At 43.0% G+C, this 24,956-nt stretch overlaps 3 protein-coding genes across 6 annotated transcripts; 2 read left to right on the top strand and 1 right to left on the bottom strand.

Annotated features, from left to right (window-relative positions):
* Window positions 1-31: 31 nt before the first annotated feature.
* naa50 (N-alpha-acetyltransferase 50, NatE catalytic subunit) lies at window positions 32-3,817 on the bottom strand. Of its 2 annotated transcripts, none has more exons than XM_063912418.1 (5): window positions 3,568-3,817; window positions 1,983-2,119; window positions 1,721-1,840; window positions 1,569-1,635; window positions 32-1,477 (listed from the first exon to the last, which is right to left on the bottom strand). In XM_063912418.1, exons 1-5 carry the CDS (start codon window positions 3,573-3,575, stop codon window positions 1,300-1,302), a joined length of 510 nt encoding a protein of 169 aa, XP_063768488.1. In that variant the 5' UTR covers window positions 3,576-3,817; the 3' UTR covers window positions 32-1,299. The 2 variants fall into 2 exon arrangements, with proteins under 2 accessions (XP_063768488.1, XP_063768489.1); XM_063912419.1 differs by having other exon boundaries at window positions 1,983-2,116; window positions 3,568-3,797.
* Window positions 3,818-4,474: 657 nt separating this feature from the next.
* atp6v1ab (ATPase H+ transporting V1 subunit Ab) lies at window positions 4,475-11,774 on the top strand. 2 transcript variants are annotated; one of them, XM_063912416.1, is made up of 15 exons: window positions 4,475-4,615; window positions 6,934-7,037; window positions 7,214-7,342; window positions 7,906-8,120; window positions 8,621-8,758; window positions 8,843-8,994; window positions 9,075-9,237; window positions 9,391-9,499; window positions 9,579-9,701; window positions 9,906-10,020; window positions 10,111-10,174; window positions 10,265-10,468; window positions 10,606-10,700; window positions 10,818-10,989; window positions 11,115-11,774. In XM_063912416.1, exons 2-15 carry the CDS (start codon window positions 6,956-6,958, stop codon window positions 11,205-11,207), a joined length of 1,854 nt encoding a protein of 617 aa, XP_063768486.1. In that variant the 5' UTR covers window positions 4,475-4,615; window positions 6,934-6,955; the 3' UTR covers window positions 11,208-11,774. The 2 variants fall into 2 exon arrangements, with proteins under 2 accessions (XP_063768486.1, XP_063768487.1); XM_063912417.1 differs by having other exon boundaries at window positions 4,509-4,615; window positions 6,938-7,037.
* Window positions 11,775-12,545: 771 nt separating this feature from the next.
* gramd1c (GRAM domain containing 1c) lies at window positions 12,546-24,461 on the top strand. Of its 2 annotated transcripts, none has more exons than XM_063912869.1 (18): window positions 12,546-12,735; window positions 14,059-14,170; window positions 14,511-14,634; window positions 15,553-15,653; window positions 15,851-15,946; window positions 16,027-16,107; window positions 18,784-18,899; window positions 19,113-19,272; window positions 19,425-19,572; window positions 19,658-19,801; window positions 19,877-19,995; window positions 20,126-20,268; window positions 20,918-21,021; window positions 21,339-21,509; window positions 22,198-22,264; window positions 22,360-22,479; window positions 22,806-22,911; window positions 23,493-24,461. In XM_063912869.1, the coding sequence occupies exons 1-18, from the start codon at window positions 12,551-12,553 to the stop codon at window positions 23,559-23,561; spliced, it is 2,166 nt and encodes a 721-aa protein (XP_063768939.1). In that variant the 5' UTR covers window positions 12,546-12,550; the 3' UTR covers window positions 23,562-24,461. The 2 variants fall into 2 exon arrangements, with proteins under 2 accessions (XP_063768939.1, XP_063768938.1); XM_063912868.1 differs by having other exon boundaries at window positions 19,425-19,584.
* Window positions 24,462-24,956: the final 495 nt, after the last annotated feature.

Below are 24,956 nucleotides of genomic sequence, written 5' to 3'. Positions count from 1 at the left end.
TGAATGAAACAGAATAAGACAGTTGGCAAAGTTTTTACTGCAAATAGTAATTCCTTTATTTAGACGTTAAAAAGTCTTACAATATAGAGCTCCAGAAAAGATAAAATTCTTCAAAGAAAGGAAACACATGCTTATACTACAGTGGAGAGGACACAACTCCCCATGCATGCAGAGGGAACAGAGCTTCCTCTGGGTAAGATACTGTTCAAGGGACCATAAAACCTATCAGCCGGGCTTCAAAACCTAATGATGTGTGAAACAGAAGCTGACTGAGAAAAGTAGTTTGAGAAACCCAAGTCTGAAGGGTGGCTACATAAGGTGCCAAATGTGTTTGAGGGTAGCTGTCTCGAAACATGTATTAAGAGACAAGACATCCTCACACACCTTTATTGTACTCCTGAAATAATGTCCCAAATCCAATTTCCAATCTTTAATTTGAAAACTCCTCACAAAAACACGTGGAGTGACATTCCTAGAAACACATTCAATACAATATTTTGTTTGTTTTTATTCTTTAATGTTTTCAGTTTGAGTAGTAAACCCAGGAGAACCTCTGAACCATTTGCCATTTTAATGCCAAAAAGTAAAAATGACAGTTGAAGGGGAATTAAATTAACAGGCTGGAAAATTAAGGTATTCAGAAACTATGAGAGGTGACCACGTCTTTCCACCACCTCGAAACCGTTCAGCCTCCTTTACGCCCGAACCGAGGGGACGCATTTCTGCTTTGTCCCCTCTGGACGTGACATATCAACAAGCTGGTCAGACTCACTTCCCGTAAATCCCAGGGTTTAGGTGGTGAGGGAATAGAGTTGTGCCTGTTCCTTGTAACATCTCAAAGCATCACTCCACACCGAGCAGCTGGGACCAGTGTGTGTCACTGATGGTCTCAACACTTTTACAGCTTCAGACCACCTGTTGTGTTTTGCTCAACAGTAAAGATAGTCCCATTGGCGTTATAACCGCATAAAAACAACTCAAACAAAAACAGTATGATTTGCAAACAACACCCCCTCCCCCGAGTCTAAAACGGTTGGCAACTTTGTTTATCGGAGCACTTTTGGATTCTGAGCTTTTTGTCATTTTCAATTATCTGTATGAGGAAAGGGGAGCAATAAAATATTCAAAAATCAAAGAGGGACCTCTTTGCAAAATAAATGCAGCATTTTTTTGTACTTTATATTTGTTTTCTTTTAGCGTCCTTTGAAGAAAGTGTTGAATGTGTCGACCCTGGGGCTTTTGTCACAGTTCTGTTTCTGTGGAGGCGGCACATTTGTGCTCTTTCCAAACGCTGCGCCCCTACTCTGCCTTCTGAAGCTCTCCGGTGGGGGGGGCACATGGGCTGCGCAGACTCTTCTGCAACACATGGGCGTCTGCGGGCTCTATCCTCTTGTAGTAATTCTTTTTCGTTTCGATGATCTCAAAGCCAAACTTCTGGTAAAAGTGGATGGCTGACTCGTTGCTGATCTGCACGTGACTGTGGAGAGGGATACAGGGAATTAAGTTAGTGATGGAACAGAGAATAAACCAAGACTGCATTGACATAGCCTCTGCGATCAGACACTCACAGGTAAATGTTGTCAAACGTGCCGTCCTTCTCACAGATGTTTAGCACATGATTCAGCATCTTTGTACCTGGAGAGAAAGACAAAGGGTGAAGCTAGAGACACAAGATCCCAAAGTGCACTGCAGCATCTTTTAGAGATCTGGATCTGCTTACCGATTCCAAGTCTACGGTAGGGTGCTAGACAGCCGAGCGTCATGATGTACAGTCTCTTCTGGTTCTGAGAGTGGTCCACTCTGCAGCACACCGCTCCCACTGCAATGTCATTGAAGTATGCTGCGAGACAAAGATGAGAGAAAACTAAATGATCACCAAGAGACAGGGCTGTGTCGCAGGGAGCTACGCAGGTAAAGAAGAATGCTTTTCATGCATGCGTTTCAAAGTTGTTCAAGCGAGTTTAATTACTGAGGTTTCTTACCTAGCTTTGCAAGCTCTCCAACCTCCAGGACATCTTTGTAAAACTTGTCGTTGTAGCTGACAGGGAAGATGACCTGGTTCAGGCGTTTCAGTTGCTTAATATTGTGGGGCGTAACGTCCCCCAGCTCGATCCGGCTACTGGAACAAGAGCAAAACGGTCAAATTACTGACAATCAGTACACAGTTATATTCAGGAGCATTGGGATTCACAAATGGTCCCTTTGAGAACTTGCCAAAACTGAAACAGTTAAATCAATTACTTTAGTCAATCAACTAAATGATTTTAAATGTATGTAATCTTTCGAACCAACGGTTATAAATTATTAAACATGCTGTAAATCAGACATATTTCCTAGTGTTTTTGCCTTATATTTACTAAGAACTGTACATGGCACAAGGATAACCTGTGAATATGTAGTGCATTATAATATAGAGCTTCAGTAAGTGACTTCAACAGTTCTTTGCAGCTCATGTGTATGATTGAGGGGTTCACTGTGGTATTTATAGTAAACTAAACATCCTAAAAACAGCTTTTGGTCACGTGTGTTGTTCATGAAAATATACACTGCCAGCATCCTTCTAAACTTCAAACAGCACCGCCTCTGAAATCCTATCTGAACATTCAGACACAGTTCAGCGTTGATCGCCCTCATGTTATCTGAGAATTAACACCGTGGCCAACCTTTTTTTTACAACGTTCATCACCCCTGCTGATGTGTTAACTTACTTTAACATGTCAGGTTACACTGAGCAAGCTGGAAGGGCCTCTGAAGTTGTAACGTTAGCAGGTAACTGACACAGGGTTGGCCAATATAAGCTTAATGTGCCTTTAGCTTTTATAGTAATTTGTTAACTGACTCTGCTACCTGCCTGCAGCTGAAGTTTAATTTAGCTGTTGTTGACCTCAGTATTATCTCACAGGCCATAATACTGGTATTGATCTGTTTACATCACACAAACTTATTTATTACTACAATGACCAATATTTGTTGATCTTATTCAGTTGATATATATATATGGACATCTACATTTATTTGGTCACTTGCTAAATTCTCTGCAACATTTAGCTTATTGCATTTTATTTGACTTATTTTGTATTACTTGCACATTGCTCTTGCAACATAATCTGCACAATTGTATTTCTTCTGATTCTTCTTGCACTATTTGTATTGTTTAAAAAATAGGGTTTTATGTCATATATATATTTATGTCGCACTGTTGAAGAAGCCTGGGACTTCATATTTTCATGGCCATGACTACACTGTCGCTACAGTTCATATGACAATAAAGCCGGTGAATCTCCAAAGTGTGTGTAGCTTAGCAAAGTAGGTTTACTGACTCAGCTCCCTAGTAGCAGCTAGCTAGTTAGCTTTGCTTGTTCGCTATCTAAACGAAACGACTTAAATCAACCAACACATCCTTCACAGAACTGTTTCTATAACGTTGCTGTCCTTTGTATTTTTTCCTCCTACAGCTTATTAAAAGTAGCTTTTCGAGCTAGCTAGCCTCGCCGTCTCCTCCCCTTGTAGAAAAAAAACTTTACTCGTGCTAAGCTACTTAATCGTGACTCAAAAGATTACACTCACCCTTTCATTGTAAACAGATATTATCCCTTATTTTCGATGATGGTGAACTTTAGAGTTGTTCTGGGTAAAAAAGGAGGGGTTTTGACAGAGTAAGGGTCGGGGATGCCTCCCGGTTTACCCTCCACATGTAGCTAGTTTTGCGGTGGTAGCAGATAGCTTAGCCGCCGCACTCCTTCTACGATTGGAAACTGTCAACCCTGACCCCGCGCATGCGCACAAACACGGTTGCTTCTTCTTTCCACGGTCTTATGAGGGGTGGCAACCGGCGTTAAAGGCTGCGTTACCGCCACATACTGTATGGGAGTGTGGACCAGAGATCAGGGAAAAAAGCAATGACCATGACAACAACAACAAAAAAACAAAATCATCTTAAATCGCCACTTTATGTTTTGGAAAAGAGAGAGAGCGATTTATATGGAGTAAATAATTCATCACAGCGATTTGTGATAACGCCTCCATTTTGGCTCAAACGTTCCTGCAAAGATATTAAGGTGCTTAAGAGATAGTCTCCTCTCTCATCCCGACAGTACAAGATACCAGTGTGGTAAATACTGATGTATATAATCTTATTTAATGGCTTGATCAGAAATAGACAAGATAAATGAATAGATTGTATTTATGCATACATGTAGATTGTGTTTTGATATTAATGTGTATATATCCCTTAGATGAGCAGCATACAATTGGAATATCATAACACTGTAAAATGGTGCTAGTGCATTTCCCTACTGGATTCATATATTTGTGTGTTCTTTGTGTTTATTCTTGTAAATCGAAGGTATTATTACTTGAGTTAAACAGTCAAATTAAACAGTTGTATTCTTGCATGTGCTGCAGACGAATATCAAGCCACGGTCGTCGATCTCTAACACTTGTAAACTCTTTACGGCAGACCCGGGGGCGGAGCCAAAATGGCGTCAGTTGCCTGGGCCCAGCAGTAAAACAGCAGTGAATGAAGTCAGCTGATCTCAGTCTGCTGTCACGCAACGCAGCAACCATCGTTTCCCTCTCGAGGCAAGACACTTAACCAACACTTCACCCCAAGACGGTAACTATAACCTTTTATGTACCTGTGTTGTTGATATTATGCACTTATATCTTTGTCGTGTGTTCAGAATGTGTAATTTGGTTGCACAAAAAACGGAGGAACCATCGATTGTCATCCAGGCCGAGAGACCTGCTATCGTTTTCACAACACCGAATAACCTTTAATCAATTTAGTGGGATGGAATGAAAATGTCATTCTGTATCATATTTTGTTGATTTTAGACTCATTGCTGTGTCAGTATGCGTTTGTAGTCAAGCTGTCACACTAAATATCCTGCATAAATACATTGTCACATATCATAAACAGGCCCCCAGGTTATTCTAAGGCCATTATATCTTTAATGTGGCATGGGCTTTAACATTAAAACAAAACCCTTAAACTACTGTCATGCGACCAACTACCTGCATGTAAGGAATTTGCAATTACCATCATTGTGTCAGGATGTTTTGCACTTACATGTGATATTTCTGAGCCTATTGTTGACACCAAGCCTAAACATATATGCTTCTTCCTAGTGTTGTTACCCCATTTTCCTTTAGCTCAAATATACAATAAGTGTGCCTTCAAGAAAAACAGATATACTGTACAGCTTACTGGTATATACGCCATGTTTCCAACAATTCACCATTCAAACCTTTCTTTATTACCCATCACACATTAACCAGCAGTATAGTAAGGAACGGTAACATTCTCTTTATGATGCCCCAGGATTGTAGTCATGTGGAAGAATTTGCGTTCAGTGTGTCTTCACACAGTCAAAATGTGTACTTCCCAGTTTTGCACCATGCTAGTTTTCCACTTCCTTAAAGACACTCATAGAGACCAGGCCAGCAAGTCATGTGCCAAGATCATATGATCAAGTGTGGTGTCTGTTGTTGCAGCAGGGATTAACACAGATTAATGTGTCCTTAACTGCTTTGATAAAATATGGGGACATTATAAGACCTTTTTCAAGGACGTAAATCTAGATTTGGAGATTGAAACTCATCTAGCAGATAGAGATTTGTCTGTGATAATATGTGAATTAATCACCAGAACAATAGACCTTATCTTCCCACTGTTTTCTCCTAGATATAAAAAAAAGGTAACTCTGAAACTTCAAGGCATTACTATTAATGTGGAGGTTGTGCTCAGTTTGCCTTTGAGACTATTCAGTTTTATTTGTATGTTTTGTTGTCTTTTTTTCATTCAAATGTAATGCTTGAAGAGCAGAGTGAAGCCTCTTCGGGGGCCAGTGTTGTAATTCCTGCATCGACCCTGTGGTGGAGCTGCCTATATTCCTGCACAGATGGGCTCAGCAGTCTAGCATAAACAGGAAGATCTGTGCTTCAGTGGGAAGGACAAGAAGAGGGCATGGATGTAGAGAACTGTATGTCGGATGTATTTATCAGATAGAGAACGATAAAGGGCACATCGAGCATGTTGAAGGGATAGCTGTGTGTGACGCCCACAGAATATTGCAGATAAAGCAGATTTTTAATGCGTGCATCTGCAGTCCGCTCTCTGTGGGGATGGGTTTGTGTCACGACTCATGACAGCTTGTTATTCCCGCAAGAGGACAGATGTGGAATCATGCACCACTTGGAAAACACTTGTCAGTCTGTCTGAGAAAAAGAGCATTTGTACACACTTTATAAACACATGCTGCTCTGTGGGATTCCCTTCTAAGGTCCTGTCACACTGACTGTCCTCCTGCACCTGAAGCAGGGGGGGGGGGGGGGCAGATAATGAGGCCTGGCCTAGAAAAGACACCGTAATGCTCATGAGAAATAGAGAGTCGTGAGCTGGGATGTTGCTGTTCTTTTACTAGCTGTTACCGTGGTTACATTAGGAGATGCGACTAGTGAGATATGTGGCACGATGCTACTCACGTGTTTACATCTGAATTTGTGGATTATTCCCATATAATCTTTATATTTTTAATACATTTTCTATTGGCTAGTCCGCTTTTATGGTGACAAAATGTATTTGTCCTAATGTGAAAAGCATTTTAGAGTTATACATCATGCAAAAAGGATGACGCAGCAGAATCACTCTACCTCTTAACAGAGAAATGTGAATACAACAGTTTGTGTTTCTATTTAGAGCTGTTCAAGTGTCTCAGCACTGTAACTGTGTGTGTGGTCTGAAAAGAACTGTAACGGCAGTAATCAAAGCGCTCTCTTGCCCACAGCTGCTTCTAATAAAAGCTCTCAATAATTAAAATATAGAAACACATTTAGTTTCTAAGTGTTTCAGAGGGAGGTCCGCCTTCCTGTGGTTCATTTCCTTCTTTCCTCTGAGTTCTGTGTGTCCTTACTTTGTTGGTTTCCTTTCAGTTAGACTCATAAACCGGTGAAGATGGACATGTCCAAACTGCCCAGGATCAGGGATGAGGAGAAGGAGAGCGAATTTGGATTCGTACATGGAGTCTCCGGACCAGGTTGGCTCACCCCCCCCCCCCCCCCCCACACACACACACACACACACACACACACACACACTTCCCGCAGAATTACTACAGGCACAATGCACATTCAATATTTGAGCTTCAACAAAAGACCTGTTCCGCTCTTCCTCTTCCTGGGGTCTGAATGTTTACCTGGTGTGTTTCTGCAGTGGTGACAGCTACAGCCATGGCGGGAGCAGCCATGTACGAGCTGGTGCGAGTCGGCCACAGCGAGCTGGTGGGAGAGATCATCCGGCTGGAGGGAGACATGGCCACCATCCAGGTCTACGAGGAGACATGTATCCTTCTGGCCATGTGACTGTGAATCCCCTGCCTCTTATTCAAGGTCAAAGCTTACATTGATCCATTTATGCAGCTATAAAGTGTCCTTTTCTTCCAAGCCATCAGATCTTAGAGCATGAAAGAGAGATACAACTCCAAGGAGGCTATCATAGGAGCTGTGAAATGTAATATTTATAGGAATCTGCATAAGAATGAGACAATATGAACATTTAACAGACAATATATTTAACATTAGCACAAAAATATAACCTGTTGTAATCCATCCAACACAGTGATTTAAATAGCAGAACAAAATAAAGTAAATATGTTCATACTAAAGTTAGAAAAAAGAGGAAGGAGAAGTGAATCAGCACATTTTCGGACCCATGAACTGTGAGAAAATACTGATGGTTGTATAAGTTGGCCTGTTCAGAGTGATCTCTGAGAGGTAATCATATTTTAACTCTTTAATAATAGAGAGAAATATTATTTTGCCGTGTTGCACGAATGCATAGCAGTATCTTGCATTTGTAAACAATCCCAAAGTCCCGTCCAGATGTTTTCCTGAGCGTGCGTGCAGCCGGTGTGTCTGTGGGAGACCCGGTGCTGCGGACGGGGAAGCCTCTCTCCGTGGAGCTGGGTCCAGGAATCATGGGCTCCATCTTTGACGGCATCCAGCGACCCCTGAAGGACATCAACGACATCACACAGAGCATCTACATCCCCAGAGGAGTCAACATCGGCTCGCTCAACCGAGACCTCAAGTGGGAGTTCACTCCCGGCAAGAGCCTGCGGGTGTGTGTCTGTGCAGAACACACACATTCATCTTGACATGTTTAACCTAATGTGTCTAAAGACTGTATTTAGTACATGGAACGAGCCACAACATTTGTTTTGATTGTCTTTAGGCAAACTTAGAAAACATCAGATTACACAGAAAGTCAGGATTTCTTTTAAAGCAGGAAATGAGCTGTTTTTAAATGTCTTTAAGACACATATTTTGCAAGGTAAATGAGTGCATATTTAATATTGATCTTTTCTGAAATGCAGCCATTTTCAAATCTATACTATATTTGGTCTTTGTGCACGTGGAACTAAAGCTTTCTCCTGAAATATAGTAAAATATATATATATGGAAAAATCCCATGTGCTCAAAGAACAACGTATTGTGATCAATTGAAAAACAAATCACTTTGCTGCTTTTGAAAATGTATTCAGATGTTTGCTTTGTTTAGTTTGTGACACAAATGGGTTAAATTATCAGATTTATGTCAACTTTTCTTCATCCCTGTCAGGTTGGCAGTCACATCACAGGAGGAGACATCTACGGCATGGTGTTGGAGAACTCCCTGATTAAACACAAGATCATGCTGCCTCCCAAAAACAGAGGCACGGTGACCTACGTGGCACCGCCTGGGAACTACGACGTCAGCGTGAGTCCCCCCCCCCCGCTGCTGAAGCTCAGGTTCTCACTGTTGGATGTCCCTTTGTGTTAATGCATTGTGTCTCTGCCCCAGGACGTGGTGATGGAGCTGGAGTTCGAGGGGGTGAAGGAGAAGTTCACCATGCTGCAGGTGTGGCCCGTCAGACAGATCCGACCCGTCACAGAGAAGCTGCAGGCCAATCACCCGCTGCTGACCGGACAGAGAGTGCTGGACGCCCTTTTCCCGTACGCCTCCTCCTTTATTAACCTTCATCGCTCAAGACATGTGGCTAATGTTAACCCCACTCTCCTCCCTCTGTGTGCAGGTGTGTGCAGGGAGGAACCACAGCCATCCCCGGAGCCTTTGGATGTGGAAAGACTGTCATCTCTCAGTCCCTGTCCAAGTTCTCCAACAGTGACGTCATCATCTACGTCGGCTGCGGGGAGCGTGGTAACGAGATGTCAGAAGTACTGCGAGACTTCCCCGAGGTGGGTCCTTTTGATCCCAGTTGCTCTGATTGGTTAGCTGGCTGATACATACACTAGAAGTAAACAAGAGTCCCCAGCCATTAAGTATTCACGCTTTGACATGCTTCCCCTTGATGGTGTTCAGAGTGACTGACAGTGTTGTCTGACCCACAGCTGACCATGGAGGTGGATGGGAAGACGGAGAGCATCATGAAGAGAACAGCGCTGGTGGCCAACACCTCCAACATGCCTGTAGCTGCTCGAGAAGCATCCATCTACACAGGTACGTGTCATGCGTTAAAATGAATGACATTTTTCCTGTGTTTGTACTCCTGGGTGCCGACTGGAGTTTGTACTTGCAGGAATCACGCTGTCTGAGTACTTCAGGGACATGGGATACAATGTGAGCATGATGGCCGACTCCACCTCCCGTTGGGCCGAGGCTCTCAGGGAGATCTCTGGACGTCTGGCTGAGATGCCTGCTGGTGAGTCTCCTGGAAATTATAAAAAGAACTGAAGGCAGATGATTAAAGCTTCAGTTTATCTGGCATAATGTTTATTATATTAGTTGGAAAAAATACAGCAAAAATGAAATGGCTCCAGGATCTTATATGTAAATATTTCTTGCTTTGATGGTGGACAGAGTTGTTTTTTTACCCGCTAAAGTGTTTCCTGTTTCGGCCCTTCAGACAGCGGGTATCCTGCCTACCTGGGCGCCCGCCTCGCCTCCTTCTACGAGCGCGCCGGCCGGGTGAAATGTCTGGGAAACCCTGAGAGGGAGGGCAGCGTCAGTATCGTGGGAGCGTGAGTACAGCCTCGGTCCACCAGAGGGAAACATTCCTCCACACGTCCTGCTGGGACCATCACTAACTACCTTAAATGTGTTTCTCTCAGTGTGTCGCCTCCTGGTGGAGACTTCTCTGACCCCGTCACTTCAGCCACCCTGGGTATCGTTCAGGTAAGTCATCAAATTCAGATGTTTTTTAGAGCTTTATTGATTGGAGTTGCTCAGGTCTTTACTTGATGTTCCTGTTGCCTCCTCCCTCAGGTGTTCTGGGGTCTGGATAAGAAGCTGGCTCAGAGGAAGCACTTCCCCTCCGTCAACTGGCTGATCAGCTACAGCAAATACACCCGGGCTCTGGATGAGCATTACGACAAACACTTCCCAGAGTTTGTGCCTCTGCGTACCAAAGCCAAGGAGATCCTGCAGGAGGAGGAGGACCTGGCTGAGATCGTGCAGCTCGTCGGAAAGGTATTTCATCATAAAGTCGGCAGTTTGATCTTTGTTGATTTCCTTTAATCTGATTGAAGCTTCAAAGTAAAAAATAAAATCACATTATACCATATCTTTTTTGCTCCGACACATTTCAACTTTTAATTTCCTAACAGGCTTCACTGGCAGAAACTGATAAAATCACCCTTGAAGTTGCCAAACTGCTCAAAGACGACTTCCTGCAGCAGAACGGTTACACTCCGTACGACAGGTAACACACTTTGGTCACACTCAGTTCAAAAAGATGAGGAGAGAAAGTGGACACCTCTGTTGAGTGTTTCCTGTGCATGTAAATCCCTAACCGACTGCTTTGTGTCCCTCTCCTCAGGTTCTGTCCCTTCTATAAGACGGTGGGCATCCTGTCCAACATGATCTCGTTCTACGACATGGCGCGGCACGCGGTGGAGACCACGGCTCAGAGCGACAACAAGATCACCTGGGCCATGATCAAGGAGCACATGGGAGAGATCCTGTACCGGATCAGCTCAATGAAATTCAAGGTGTGTATGTGCACGTATATGTCCCCATATGTTTGGTGCTTGTAGTGGTTCAATCCCAGGCCCCTCCTCTAAAGGCAGTGAGGCCTCCTGTCTTCTGTTCTGACTGTATCCCTCTGTCCCTGCAGGACCCGGTGAAGGAGGGCGAGGCCAAGATCAAGGCCGATTTTGCTCAGCTTCTCGAGGACATGCAGAACAGTTTCCGCACACTGGAGGAATAATCTGCCGCCTCTCACAACCCTCTCATCTTTCCACTGCAGAATCACATCCCCCCCCTCCCTGTACCCCCAGTGCTCCCTTTGTGACTGATTGTGTGAGTGTGTGCAAATTCATGTGGAGGGACAAGAGAAAGATGTACTGTATTCATTTATTTTTTGGCCTCATAAGAAGGCTCTGGATCCTCTGCATGGTTGTTGGTCGTGTGTGTGTGTGTGTGTGTGTGTGAGAGAGGGATCTCTTCCAGCCTGTTTCTTCCTTTCTCTGTTTACATGATTTCTCTGTGTATCCGTGTTGCTCTTCCTCGAGAGGATTATTCGGTTGATGTATTGTAACTCATGGACCATCTGTACAGAAGAGTATTGAATATACGATTTAATAAGATCAGCCTATTTATTGCCCGCATTCCACGTGAAGGCTTCGTCGTCCCTTTTTCTTTTTTTGTTTCTACGGTTGTGTTTCTCGCTGTGCCGTGTCGTGTTCTTTGCTGTGTGAATGTGTACGAGCCGACACTGCTGTCCGATTATTTCATCATGTGACTCCCAAAGAATTAAACATGGGGAAAAAAACTATGTGTGTGTGTGTGTGTGTTTGTCTTCACTCTTTAGGAGATTCAGTTAGAGCGGCTCAACAGGTCCGCCTGCATATCACGCTTTCTCTCCGGCAGCCTTTGTCCGTACATCATTTAAAATACTTTTCAATGTGTTGTTTCACATGCTCAGATCTTAATTTAGTGGTTATAATAAAATTGAGTTGATGAGGAGTTTGGATATAAAAATGTAATGGTATCCCAATGCTCCAGCTGCTCACCTGGATTCATGTGATCGTGCAATAATGAACAAAGTGAGAAGTAAGTAGACGTACTGAAGTACAATTTTGAGATACTTTACTGGAGTATTTTCCTTTTTTTGTACTTCTACTTGACTACAATTCAGAGATAAATGGTGTACTTTTACTCCACTACATTTATTGAATCCCTTCAGTTGCTAGGCAGATTAGGATGAATGATGGTAAATATAATCTCCCTTAAATCAGACTTTAGTTCACCTGCAGTAAATCCAGCAGCTACCCTGCAGTATACAAAGCCATTCAAACTAGCTGCACCTTTACCAGCTCTGAGAACACTTTAATGATCAATCATTATAAAACATATCAGAGATATTATTCTGAAATGGACCAATCAGACAATGACTACTTTTACTGTCGCTACTTTAAGTACAATTAGAGGAGAGTACTTTCTGCTTTCACTGGAGGAACCTAACTTTCTACTTCCTCTGATACTGTAGTGTGAATGGAGGTAAATTAGGAGCCTTTAGCATGTGAAGAGCAATGGGCGTCACCGATGTTGATGACACGGCAACTCCCTATAGGTATGTCTTCCTGTCGGGATGAGATGCACCTGCAGAAAGACGCGCGCGCACAACATTTACCTCCTCACCTTACTGCGTGGGAGAACGTTGATGCTTTCTGGGCTTTATTTAATGTTTTAAGTCGTCGCACAACCACAGAAAACCTGGGTCCCCTCCGTGTCAGGTGAGTGACAACCACAGTTTGAGCTCTCGCAGCCCGCATGTGGAGACATGTTGGAGGTTCGGCATGGTGCGTACAAGTTTTGAGACATACCGGCTGCACGGATCAGATAATCAGCTTTTATCAGTTTGTTGTTGTTGTTTGACTAGACTTTTCAAAGGTAGTTGTGATGGTTCCTACCAGCTGTTACACTCTAACAGGGTACAGATTGTTTTTAAGTGACAATAGGTTGCTATGCAGAAGTGGGGGAAGTACCAGAGTGTAGGAATACTCTGTCACAGTAAAAGTATTCTAAATGTTCCTCCAGTAAAAGTAGAAGTACTCAGATCTTGTACTTGAGTAAAGTAGAAGTACTCAGGTCTTGTACTTCAGTAAAGTAGAAGTACTCAGATCTTGTTCTTGAGTAAAGTAGAAGTACTCAGATCTTGTACTTGAGTAAAGTAGAAGTACTCAGATCTTGTACTTGAGTAAAGTAGAAGTACTCAGATCTTGTACTTGAGTAAAGTAGAAGTACTCAGATCTTGTACTTGAGTAAAGTAGAAGTACCAGAGTGTAGGAATACTCTGTCACAGTAAAAGTATTCTAAATGTTCCTCCAGTGAAAGTAGAAAGTACTCTCCTCTAAATGTACTTAAAGTAGCGACAGTAAAAGTAGTCATTGTCTGATTGGTCCATTTCAGAATAATATCTCTGATATGTTTTATAATGATTGATCATTAAAGTGTTCTCAGAGCTGGTAAAGGTGCAGCTAGTTTGAATGGCTTTGTATACTGCAGGGTAGCTGCTGGATTTACTGCAGGTGAACTACAGTCTGATTTAAGGGAGATTATATTTACCATCATTCATCCTAACCTGTACACCATTTTCCTCTGAATTGTAGTGGAGTAGAAGTATGAAAGTCCCTAAAAATACTTAAGTACAGTAGGCCTACTCTGCTTGGTTACTTTACACCACCATGTGCTTGTTTCTTAAAATGTTCTCAAATGTTTTAAACTTCTTGTGATCTTAGCGATACTTTCCCATTCGTGTCACAAGTGCATAAAGTTTCCTGTTCATTGAGATGAGTGAGTTGACTTCCAGCCTAACCCTGCTCGTCAAACCAGTTCTGTAGCCGTGATAATGACTTCCCCTGTGGGGCTGCAGCAGCCTCGTGACGATCTCCTCCGAGGTTCACGTTCTGGTTCAGCCCTCCAAAGACACACCAGTTAATCCCCCTCCAGTCACCTTAAGACACGGGGGCTGGGGGGAGATTTCACTTGGAAATGTAAATCTGCAGCTGGGTGAAAGATGTTTGACAGATCATATCTTTTGTATTTTATTTGAGCAGCACAGAAGAGCAGATGGACCAGGTATCAACCCGGTCAGGAGTGGGCAGTGATGATATTACAGATGAGTCCACGTCCATGCTGGATGTCCGGTGGAGCTCTGATGAAGAATTGGTAAAATAAAAACTGTCCAGTAAACACAAAGCTCTTATATATGACATTTAAGCTTAATTTAGAATACATTATGACATGGAAAATGTTTGACGGCCCTCCTGTGGGGCACGTTTCCCCTCACACAAGTGGGATTGCTGTTGCCTTTCTGATGCAAAGCCCCAAAGGCTCATAATGCTGTTTATCATCCGCTGAAACTCACTGGAGATCATTTCGCAATCTCCTCCTGTCTACCCTTTTCAACCTCAGATTGGAATTACATAGAAAGGCTTATCATTTGTTCCTAATGCTGAATAAAATATGTCTCCTCCTCAGTGTGTAATGTTTACATCTCCTCCATCAGAGCTCCGACCCCCAGGGCCAGTGTCTCGCTGCTCCTCAGACTCCTCTGCCGACGTACAAACAGAGGTTTGATGAATTTAGGAAGCTGTTCAGAGAGCTGCCGGAGTCCGAGAGGCTCATAGTGGGTGAGTAAAGTGTTTGTCTTTGACACAACAAAGTATTCCTCAGTGTTTCAATGTTCCCAGGTTTCACAAATATCACCTTGTTTTATTTAAATCAATGTTTAGCGTGGTGAAACAATATTTTAGACTAACTATTGACACTAAACTACACAGAAATGTGGACTGTGGAGACTCAGAGATCTAGGACTTTAATATTCATTTGTTTTGTTTTTTTAATACCTTTTCATTAACTGATGCAGAATATTTCTCAGAATATAAACCTTTATTATATCCATATTTTTCCATGGAGTATAGGTAAATCACAAAAAATGAACAAGAAGGAACTAAACTGAATATAAATTGAAAGAAATAATAATCAATAGAAACACAAACATCTAAATAGTAATATGTTTAGATTTAAATGAAAGCTGTTTATAAAGCAATCACTCATACAATTCCTTTTTCGACATGGGTCGAACAAACAGAGGGATGATTACACAAGTATAACAGTTTTGATTTACAAAAGAACATGAAATGCACAATAAATAACGTTTAATGCCGTAGTAATCTCAAAGAAGATGAAGGAGAACTCTTTATTGACTCATCACCTCACATCTATGATCTCACACACTACACCTGCATCTGTTAGTGTTTCATTGAAGATAAGCCGCCATGTTTTTATTAAATGGGAAGTGATCATGACTTGTGTTCATGACTTGTCATGTGACATCTCAACTGACAGTGAATCTGCAAACCTCCAGACTTTGACTAGAATTTATTAAAAGTGTTTTTAATCTTTGGAGAGGAAGGTCAGTTTATTTTATAATAAGTAGACCCTCTCTCTGCTACCACAACCTCCTGCCACGGGGACCTGTTTTATAAATACCAGCATGCAGACTCTCTTTTTTATTGATGGTTTGCCTGATATATATTTTTCCTCAGACTACACGTGTGCCCTGCAGCGGGACATCCTCCTTCAGGGACGCCTCTACCTCACAGAGAACTGGCTCTGCTTCTACAGCAATGTGTTTCGGGGTACAAAGGTGATGAGAGAGCGGAGGAGGACAGAGCGAAAGAGAGGAGGGGGTTTCAGTCTAGAGGCTGACTGTGTTCACATAACTGCAACAGCACATGTTTGGAGCAACAAAATATATTTGAAGATTTGAAATGGTTTCCAAATGTGGATTTATCTCTCAAGCATCCTTTAATGAGCACCCTGTAACCTTTACCTCTTCTCCAGATTACACTGACTCTCAAAGACGTCATCAATATGACCAGAGAGAAAACCGCTCGTCTGATTCCCAATGCCATCCAGATCTGCACGGCAACAGATAAAGTACATGGTGTTATAAGAACAGAGTTAATTTCCCATTTATGAGACACATAATCACTCTGTTTCTCTCTTCACACCTGCAGTTCTTCTTTACCTCCTTCTCGGCAAGAGAGAAGAGTTACCAGGGTGTTTTCCGCATGTGGCAAAACACCCTGTTGGACAAGGTACGGCCTCCTCCTCCTCCACTGATCATGATCATTACTCACTTTTCATATCCAGAGCCATTTTTAGCACAAACCCTGTCAACGCACACTTCTGTTGTACAGTAATTTGACTTGCGACTGCACCCGCAGCCTTCTGGCTTTAACAAATTCTGCGGTGCTTATGTAATCATTCAGAGTACACATAGCTGCCCTCTGAGGTTATCATACACAGATCTGCACAGTGAGGTTTGTGCATGAATCCAGCACAGCCTTTTCTTTGTTCCACATACGGAGGAGTGTTTTTATCTGGGTCAGGAACAGTGATGGGCAAGTTACTTCCAAAATGTAATACAGTACATATTACTTATTACTGTCTTTATAAAGTAATAAGTTACATTACATTATTACTGTCTCTGAACTGTAATGCGTTACACTACTTCTGCGTTACTTTGAGTTACTTTTACCAAAAATAACCGCAAAAGTTTGGCTTTAAATGCTAAAATGTAGTTTATTGCAGCTCATTAATTAAAGCTATCTATGGCAGTATGCTGAGATTAAACGTATGCACCGTTTAAGTGGGCTGAATAATAGTTGATACCGGTAACATGACGTCTCTGTGTGTGATTAATAACCCGTTAGTGGAGCCTCTCTGCACTGCCCTTTGACCTGCTGGATATGAACGAGTCTCTATGCAGCGTTAGCTCACCTGGTCATTGGTGTGTTAACGGGGATTTGGCTGACAAACTTTCTAAAAGCCGGCGATTCCACAGAGGACAGAGGCTGCAGATCTTCAACACTCTGCCACGAGGCTCTGAACTTGTCGGGGTTCAAGCAGCAGACCCAGAGAGAGTTTCCTTCTGTTGCTTTGGCCTGCACGCACTCCTGTCTTTCTCTGTTCTTTTCTCCGAGCCTGCAGCTCTGCATTGTGAGCCTGCAGCTCTGCATTGTGAGCCTGCAGCTCTGCATGGAGAGCCTGCAGCTCTGCATGGAGAGCCTGCAGCTCTGCATGGTGAGCCTGCAGCTCTGCATTGAGAGCCTGCAGCTCTGCATGGTGAATGTGTTTCTGCAGCCCTCTTAACCAATAGGAAACAGGCTTACTGAGTTACTATTCTACCTGCACAATTGTTTCTCTGGTGTCGGAATGTCTCGCGATGTTTGTGAATTGTTAGAAACTAAACACCACATCATTTCGGGTTCAAATGTGTTGAAACTGCGTTACTGAGAATTGTAACTGGTATTATATTACCCGCATTTCAGAAGTAATGCGTTATATTGCTTTATAATACATTACTGTAACCCCGTTACTTTTGTAACACGTTACACCCAACACTGGTCAGGAATATATTAACCCTCCTCCGCTCAGCCACATGTATTTGTGTTCAGCAGTCTTTGCTTTGTAAAAGTAAACACACAGAACAAGCCAATGTTCTAGTTTAAACACTGCAGGTGCAATCATGTAAGGTGTTGTATAGGAGCTGAAGTTGGAGGGTAATTACTTTTATGTTAGTGTTGCTTTATGTGGTAAGTTGAGTTGCATTTTAGTCAGGGTAATGCCAGACTCTTTACTCTCTTTTAGCCTTTGCAGACCATGTATATGCACAACACATGTATAACAAACTACAGGAAAGGGACAACCCAAACGACAGAATAGGCCCTCTTTAATATAAATTCACCCTCAGTCTGTCAGACAAGGGAAGTGGTTAAAATGAAACCAACAGCTGAGCATAGGCAGCGTTATTTTGAGAATTGGCCTTTTTGTTTGAATAAATCGACATTATTTAATGACTGGAGAAATGTACAGATTATAATAGGTTTAAGAGGGATAACCTGCAGCTTCGCTTACACTAGACTATTCTTAAAGACAGGCGCTATGGCAGCCTACCCAGGGGGTGTACGTCTGCAGGGATCCGCAACACAAACACCTGTTTTTAAAAACACCAGCTCCAGAGTTCATTGACCTCAGGTGAGGCAACGAGGGCTCATTTGCATTCTGCCTCAAAACCGCGCGTCACGCTTTGCTCGTACCGGACACGATTAACCGAGTCGTGTCAAAACAGGAGGTTTTTCTTGGCATGTTAACTGTCAGTGAACCGCAGTTTCCACAGGTAGAACAGCAGCTTCTATTTACTGTTTATCGCGGTGTAAATCTGGGCGGTGCGTCCTCAAACCCAGCACTTCCTGAATGCGAGTCCAGGTTACAGTTCAGTGTCGGACAGAGGAGCTCACAGCTGCTGCGGGGGAAATGGCCTCTGACAAGTAAGGAAAGTCCCTGTGAATGGATCTGTAACTTTATCTGCGTTTTGGATGCGCTAAAACGCCGTTAGATTCTATATTTAATAAAACTCAATTTCCCAGTCGGATTTTGCGCAACAACGCGTCGCTGTGGCAATAATACAGACTGCTTTATTCCTCCGCCATATGGAACCTCACGTCTTGTTTCATTATGTTTGCAAAGTTGTGCTTCTCTTTGTTTAACTGGATTGAGTGGTTGACAAATTGTTGGTTGTTTGCCACCCATGGAGATAAGAGTGTAACTGGTGCTGTGTGAAGGCTGCGTGTTTCCAGGTTACCTACTTTAGACTCTGAGTCAGCTACGGTTTATTGTTCATATTATGGTTTCTATCTGTGCTTTTATTATGCAAGAGGAACAGATATGGTTTCCAAACAAGCCCTGATGTTTCCATGTCTTCTCTCCAGCCTCTAACCAGCTTAGAGTTGTGGCAGATGGTCAAACTGCATTATGGGAACGACCTGGGTCTGAGCCACCAGGAGATGGAGAGTTTACACATATCAGAAACAAGCATGCAGAGCAGGTAGGTCCAGTATGCTGCTATTATTAAGTACTTTAGTATCTGAGTACTTCCACCGCTGTGTGCTGTGATCCCTGTGTGTGTGTGTGTGTGTGTGTGTGTGTGTGTGTGTGTGTGTGTGTGTGTGTGTGTGTGTGTGTGTGTGTGTGTGTGTGTGTGTGTGTGTGTGTGTGTGTGTGTGTGTGTGTGTGTGTGTGTGTGTGTGTGTGTGCGCAGCCTACAGACAGCGAGGCCTGGCGGGGATGAGGGTGTAGGGAGGCTGGAGCGCCCGCATACCCTTCGCCTCCCCAGCATGGAGAACGGGCCCTTAGAGGCCTCCACTCCACCTGGGGAGGACTTTCTTTCTCCGCTCAGCTCAAACAACTCTCCAAATATGGTATGACATAGTTTTCTTATAATTACAGTGAGTGTGCAAAGATATGTTATCCTTTGTATACCATTTCCATGCACTATATAACACACTACAGGAAAAGGAAACCCCAAAAAGCAAGGCCCTCCTTAATCATTTTTTTAATCTCCCTGCTGCAGGAAGATGCTCGCAGCCCCCCCACTCAGCGGCGCAGTCCTGCTCCCTCGCTGGACCGCCTCGCCCCAGAACGGGTTTCCAAACGCTCCTCGCTTTCTCTTGACCTCAACGCCAACCAGAACGACGCGACCGAGCAGAGTGGCTCAGAAAGTAATGAGGATGGTAAGAGGAGGCACTGGTGAATACTTGAGCTCATTTTCTTTTGTTTGTTAAATATTTCCCTCTCTCCTTCTAGTGGAGGAACGAGTGGTAATGCCCGAGGTCCAGGGTCGACTTTTTATAAACAAGGTGTTCCACATCAGCGCCAACAAGATGTTCGAGCTGCTGTTCACCGACTCCAGCTTCATCCGCAGGTTCATGATCGCCAGGAAGACAACCAGTGAGTGATATTAAGGCATAACCAGCATAACCAAGCATACACCTGTCTTATTAACGTTGCTCTTTGTGTCATCAGACGCCAGCTCTACTGCTTGGCAGAAAGACGCCTCGGGACACATGAAGCGGAGTCTGAACTACACAATAACCATCAACAACCCACTGATAGGCAAATCCTCCACTGCTACAGAGAACCAGGTGTGTTTTAAACCACTGTGAGATGTGTGTGTGTGTGTGTGTGTGTGTGTGTGTGTGTTTGTGTGTGTGTGTGTGTGTGTGTGCATGAATTGATTTCTAAACATGCATTTGTACTTGAATGATCGCTCAGACGCTGTACAAAGAATCCCGGGAGGGTCAGTACTACCTCTTGGACGCAGAGGTGTACACTCACGATGTTCCCTATCACGACTACTTCTACACTCAGAATCGCTACTACATCATCAGCAACTCGAAGCGGAAGTGTCGACTCAGGTAAGACAACATCATTCAGATTACTTTAGGGACTGTTAGATTTGCATAAAATGGAAATCTGTTTTTGGCAACGCTCATAGGACAACATGTACTATAACATCCCATCAGTGAGTGATACTCATCAGTAATTAATGATTAAGAACTATGATTACCACAATGCACTTTGCATCCATGTCTGTCCTATTCGAAATTTGTTGAAATTGTCATATTTAGCAAATACATTTCTGAGTTTGGGACAAAAATGTGTCGTGAGGCATTACTGACCTTGACCTTTTACCCCCAAATGTAATCAGTTTCTCTTTGAGTCCATGTACAGCACATTTGAAGAAATGCACTCATGCAGTTGCTCTGACATCATGAGAATGAGATGGACATGACTTCACAGTGACCTTGAACTTTTGACCAACAAATCTAATCAGCTTACCCTTGAGAGCAAGTTGACATTTGTGCCAAAACTGAAGAAACACTGAGATATTATCGCGTTCACGAGATTGGGACGGCGAGAGAATGCTATGCCTCCTTCCAGGGCTAATAAATGCACATATATATGAGTTATAGTGTTAACAAGCAGCCTTGACGCCTGGTAAGGGGCTTATGTCGGCTTATCTTTTGACTCTTTGCCATTTACACATGTCTGTTGTGCTGCCAGGGTGTACACCGATGTGAAATACAAGAAGCAGCCATGGGGCCTGGTCAAGTCCTTCATCACGAAAAACTCCTGGAGCGGCATAGAGGATTATTTCCGACAGCTGGGTGAGTGGAGGGCCGTGTTGACAAAGTGTGGGGGCAGAGGAATACACTTCCCTGTCTACTCTCATTTATTTTATCTCTCATGAACTCCTCCAACACACAAGGCTCCAAAGCACTGAATCATTTGAATGCTGCTTTTGCAAGAAAGTATAAGCGCAGTATAATGGGCTAGTATTAATTAGGTCCATTTTCTGCGAGGGTTTCTATGTTTTTTTGCTGCAATATTTGTCCAATCAATCAGTGTGTACATTGTTTCAGCCCTTCAACTTCTGCCCGTATCTGTGTTTGACTCTCTGTGGCCCTGTGTTGACTCTGAACAGAGGCAGAGCTGCTGGAGGAGGAAGCGGAGATGAACCAAGGAGGTGGAGACACCGGGAAGATAGGTGGTCTTCGGAGGAGGAGACGGACTTACAGCCGGACCCTGCCCGAGCACATGAAGCCCAATAAGCCGTACGGGCAAGACCCCCAACAGCGCAGAGATAGCAACATGGGTACATTACGTTAAACTGTATACAACCATTATGTTTGTTAAGAAGACTGATGGATTTCCCATGCCTGTCAGTCAGATGTGAAACTACAGCCAGGAGACAGTTTAGTTAGCATGAAGCTAGGTGACTTTATTGACCAGGAAGTCACTGTGTGGGAAAATCAATAGCATTTAACGCCATAAAACTACAATGTTAGTTTTTAACACTTTCCTTTTTGTACATAATAAACAAACAATACACTATTTGTTTAAACTTTGAAGGTGCTGGTAGGCAGAGCTTGTTACCTAACAGAGTCAGGCTGCTTCAAGTCTTTATGCTAAGCTAAGTTACTCCTGTCTCCAACATATAAGAGTATATCCCTTTTTTTGTATGCACATTTTGAACTGAAACATCTCTAGAGTTGAGGCTGCTCAGTTGAGATTACAATTTTAACATATTTCTTTAATCGGACTGATGTAAACTCTGAGCGTCCGTGTTCTTCAGCTCATTTTAAAAAGAACACTCAGCAGGTCAATCAGAGACGATAGCGCGTCCAAAATCCAGTTCCTGTACATTCTGTGACGAAGCATTTGAGGAACATTTTTAATGTGCAAGCTGCAAGACAGACGGCTGCAAGTTCTACAAGTAGACTTCTGTTACTGTCTCACTAGTTGCATGCTTGACCCCCCCCCCCCCCGTTCTGTTTTTCCAGGCCCCATAGAAATAAACAGCCCCCTCAGATGGAGCACCACAACAATAGTGATCGGGATGAGTTTGATGTAAGTTACCGACCTGAAAGCAATGTGTTGTGTATGTATTTGTTTTGTCTGAGTCATTGTGCAGTCAGATTAAACTCTGTTTTCTTCTCCTACAGTTTGCTGATTCTGACGTTGATGAATCTGGGTCTGTTCTTCAAGTTGTGGGCCATGGAGGACGTAGCGCACCGCATGTACCTGAACACCAAGCATCGGCTGAGGGAGAGGACTGAAGCCCGGTCAGATAGCTTTCTGCTCCTTTTGCACAATACTTATTTCTTCCCCCTTCAGTTATCACGCATCAGACAGAAGCTAAATTACTAGACACAATCACACAGGAAGCAGACGCCTAATGTGGGAAGGAGAGGGGAAGGGGTTAATCATACTTAACTTTTGTGCCTTATGAGAGCTCTTATCTAAGACTCTTTTTGAACCGTTTCATTAACACTACTCATGTAAGTGACATCATCTTTAACCTTCACTTTGTTACTGCCTCAGTTTTTTTGCTTTTTTGTGTTAATATTGTTGTTTTTAATCAGTACTTATTATTTTTGTGGTTTGTCAGCTTGGCCCCTGATTACGGGCCCAGACAGGGACCAGAGTACCAGAGCAGAGAGGATGCACAGCTGCTGAAAACTGTCCTGCAGGACTCCATCCACCTATTAGAACAGGTAGGACAAGCTGGAGATGCACTGCACAAATACAAAGTGTGATTGTACCTCTAATGTGGCCATGATTGTGGAGATCCTGCACTGCTTTATGCAAAATATATCAGTTCATCATGTGCTTTTAACAAACGTTATGTTAGGAAGCAGATGCATGCAGCTCAAAATTCATTAATGATAAAACACCACACCGTTTTTTAAATATAAAAAACATATTTCCGGCCGTGGCACAACTGGCTGGGGCACCTGCACTGTATGCCGGAGACCCGGGTTCGATTCCCGACGCGTGGTCCTTTCCGGATCCCACCCCGACTCTCTCTCCCCACTTTCCTGTCACTCTCCACTCTCTCTCTGATTAAAGGCAAAAAGCCCCCCCAAAAAATATGATGCATGAAAAACATATTTCACGCTTCAGACGCCATATCAACCTCTTGGATATGCGCACTAGAATCTGCTTTACGGCCTACAAAATCGGGGGTAAACATCTAAATGAAATTCAGAGTGGCTCTTCTCGTCTTGTTACACCTTTTTAAAAAACCCTAGAGCAGGTGCTGTAGCTGCTGAATCATCTATTTTTATCCTCACAGCTCCGCAGCTCTCTGTTGGTGCTGCACCAGAGCTTTGCTATGGCCAATCGCACGGCAGAACCACAGTGATGCTCCACACCTGGGCGCCTGCAGAGAGCCTGGTCCCGGCCCTGACGAGGATAAAGAAGGACTGCAGTAGTGAGCTGCCTCTGGGGAAATCTCTGTGATGTTGCTATATGGACGTCCCCAGACTCCTGACATGTGTTGCCAGGAGTTATATGGTGGGGGGGGGGGGGGACATCCAAAGCAAGGATTGTGGACTAACGGCTGCAAAAATAGGAGTCTGATGCACATGGATCACTATTTTCCTTAACCACGGCAATGGATATCAGGGATAAACCTCCAAATGTGCCTTCCTCTGTTCTGATGAGCCATGCCACATCAACTGAGCTATTGTAAAAAGTTCTATTTCCGTTTAAATGAATCAATATTATTTAAAAACTATTTACAATTTTGCACATTTTAATTTGTTGCACAGGTGCCTTGTAGATGAGGCTGTGTTTTAAATCTATTTTTAGGTTCTTTTTATAACAATAAATATTTTACAATCGGCGATGATTTATCTTGTTTTATATGCAGGAGAGATTTATGAGCCAAATCAGGTGTACAGAAGATACAGTTTTTTAACGCATATCAATCAATTATTCACCTTCCTGTTCATGTGTTATCACTCTGTCGTTTCCTTTTCTACTTACTGTCCCGCTCCCAGTGAAATACTCGGGGACGGGTCAGTGGTGCTCTCAGGTAATCTCAGCACTATCTTCCTGTCGACACTAAAGGACACTTGTTCTGGGATTTCTCTAATTGTTTTCGACACACCACTACTTTAGTTTTGAGCCTTGTTTGATGTTTATAGTGTTCCAATCACCCATTATGTGTGTTTCTTCAGGCCACCGACAAACTGGTTGTTTTGTACATATGTAGTAATAATGCAGTATGCTGTTTTAATAAACAAGATCTCTCGTAAAAGTTTTTGTCTTAAAATGTCATATTTTATAATTTACATTTATGCATTTATCTATTCTTGACCAAACCAAAAAGATTGTACTTTCTTTAGAAATATTAGAAGCTGGAATAAGTTAAATTTAGCCATTTTTACTTGCAAAAATGAACCAGAATACAGACTACAGAGCGAATGTGCGTACTGAAAACAACTCATGATTATATTAGGATATTAAATAGTAATGCTTCCTTAGCTTTGGGCAATAAACGGCCTCAGGACAAAGGGAAATAACCGTTCATTAAAACTCTGGTCACACTAAGGGCACGGGGATGTATTTCATTGACTCAGGATTACTGATTATTTTTCTGTTCTGTTATTTCTGAGGCTGGTAGGAACATCCTGTACTCTGCTGCTGGAACAGAAATGCAAAACTTTGCCAAATGTGTCTTTGTTCCTTTATCACAGGTGAAATACAAGACTGTCTTTAATTATTGACAGGGAGCAAGTCCTTATTTACTCCA

Source organism: Eleginops maclovinus, chromosome 21 (genome assembly GCF_036324505.1).
Source record: "Eleginops maclovinus isolate JMC-PN-2008 ecotype Puerto Natales chromosome 21, JC_Emac_rtc_rv5, whole genome shotgun sequence".
NCBI classification, from domain to species: domain Eukaryota; kingdom Metazoa; phylum Chordata; class Actinopteri; order Perciformes; family Eleginopidae; genus Eleginops; species Eleginops maclovinus.
The sequence above is the reverse complement of the archived record's forward strand: the minus strand, read 5'-3'. Positions and strand labels throughout refer to the sequence as shown.

Coding starts and splice junctions, on each gene's coding strand:
- gramd1c (XM_063912868.1), top strand. CDS start 12,551: ATGACACGGCAACTCCCTATAGGTATGTCTTCCTGTCGGGATGAGATG. Junction 15,654..15,850: donor ATGTGTTTCGGGGTACAAAG/GTGATGAGAGAG, acceptor CCTCTTCTCCAG/ATTACACTGACTCTCAAAGA. Junction 21,510..22,197: donor GCGCAGAGATAGCAACATGG/GTACATTACGTT, acceptor CTGTTTTTCCAG/GCCCCATAGAAATAAACAGC.
- naa50 (XM_063912418.1), bottom strand. Junction 1,636..1,720: donor CTACCGTAGACTTGGAATCG/GTAAGCAGATCC, acceptor CTTTCTCTCCAG/GTACAAAGATGCTGAATCAT. Junction 1,478..1,568: donor ACGTTTGACAACATTTACCT/GTGAGTGTCTGA, acceptor CCCTCTCCACAG/TCACGTGCAGATCAGCAACG.
- atp6v1ab (XM_063912416.1), top strand. CDS start 6,956: ATGGACATGTCCAAACTGCCCAGGATCAGGGATGAGGAGAAGGAGAGC. Junction 8,995..9,074: donor GTGCTGGACGCCCTTTTCCC/GTACGCCTCCTC, acceptor CTCTGTGTGCAG/GTGTGTGCAGGGAGGAACCA. Junction 10,175..10,264: donor CCACCCTGGGTATCGTTCAG/GTAAGTCATCAA, acceptor CTCCTCCCTCAG/GTGTTCTGGGGTCTGGATAA.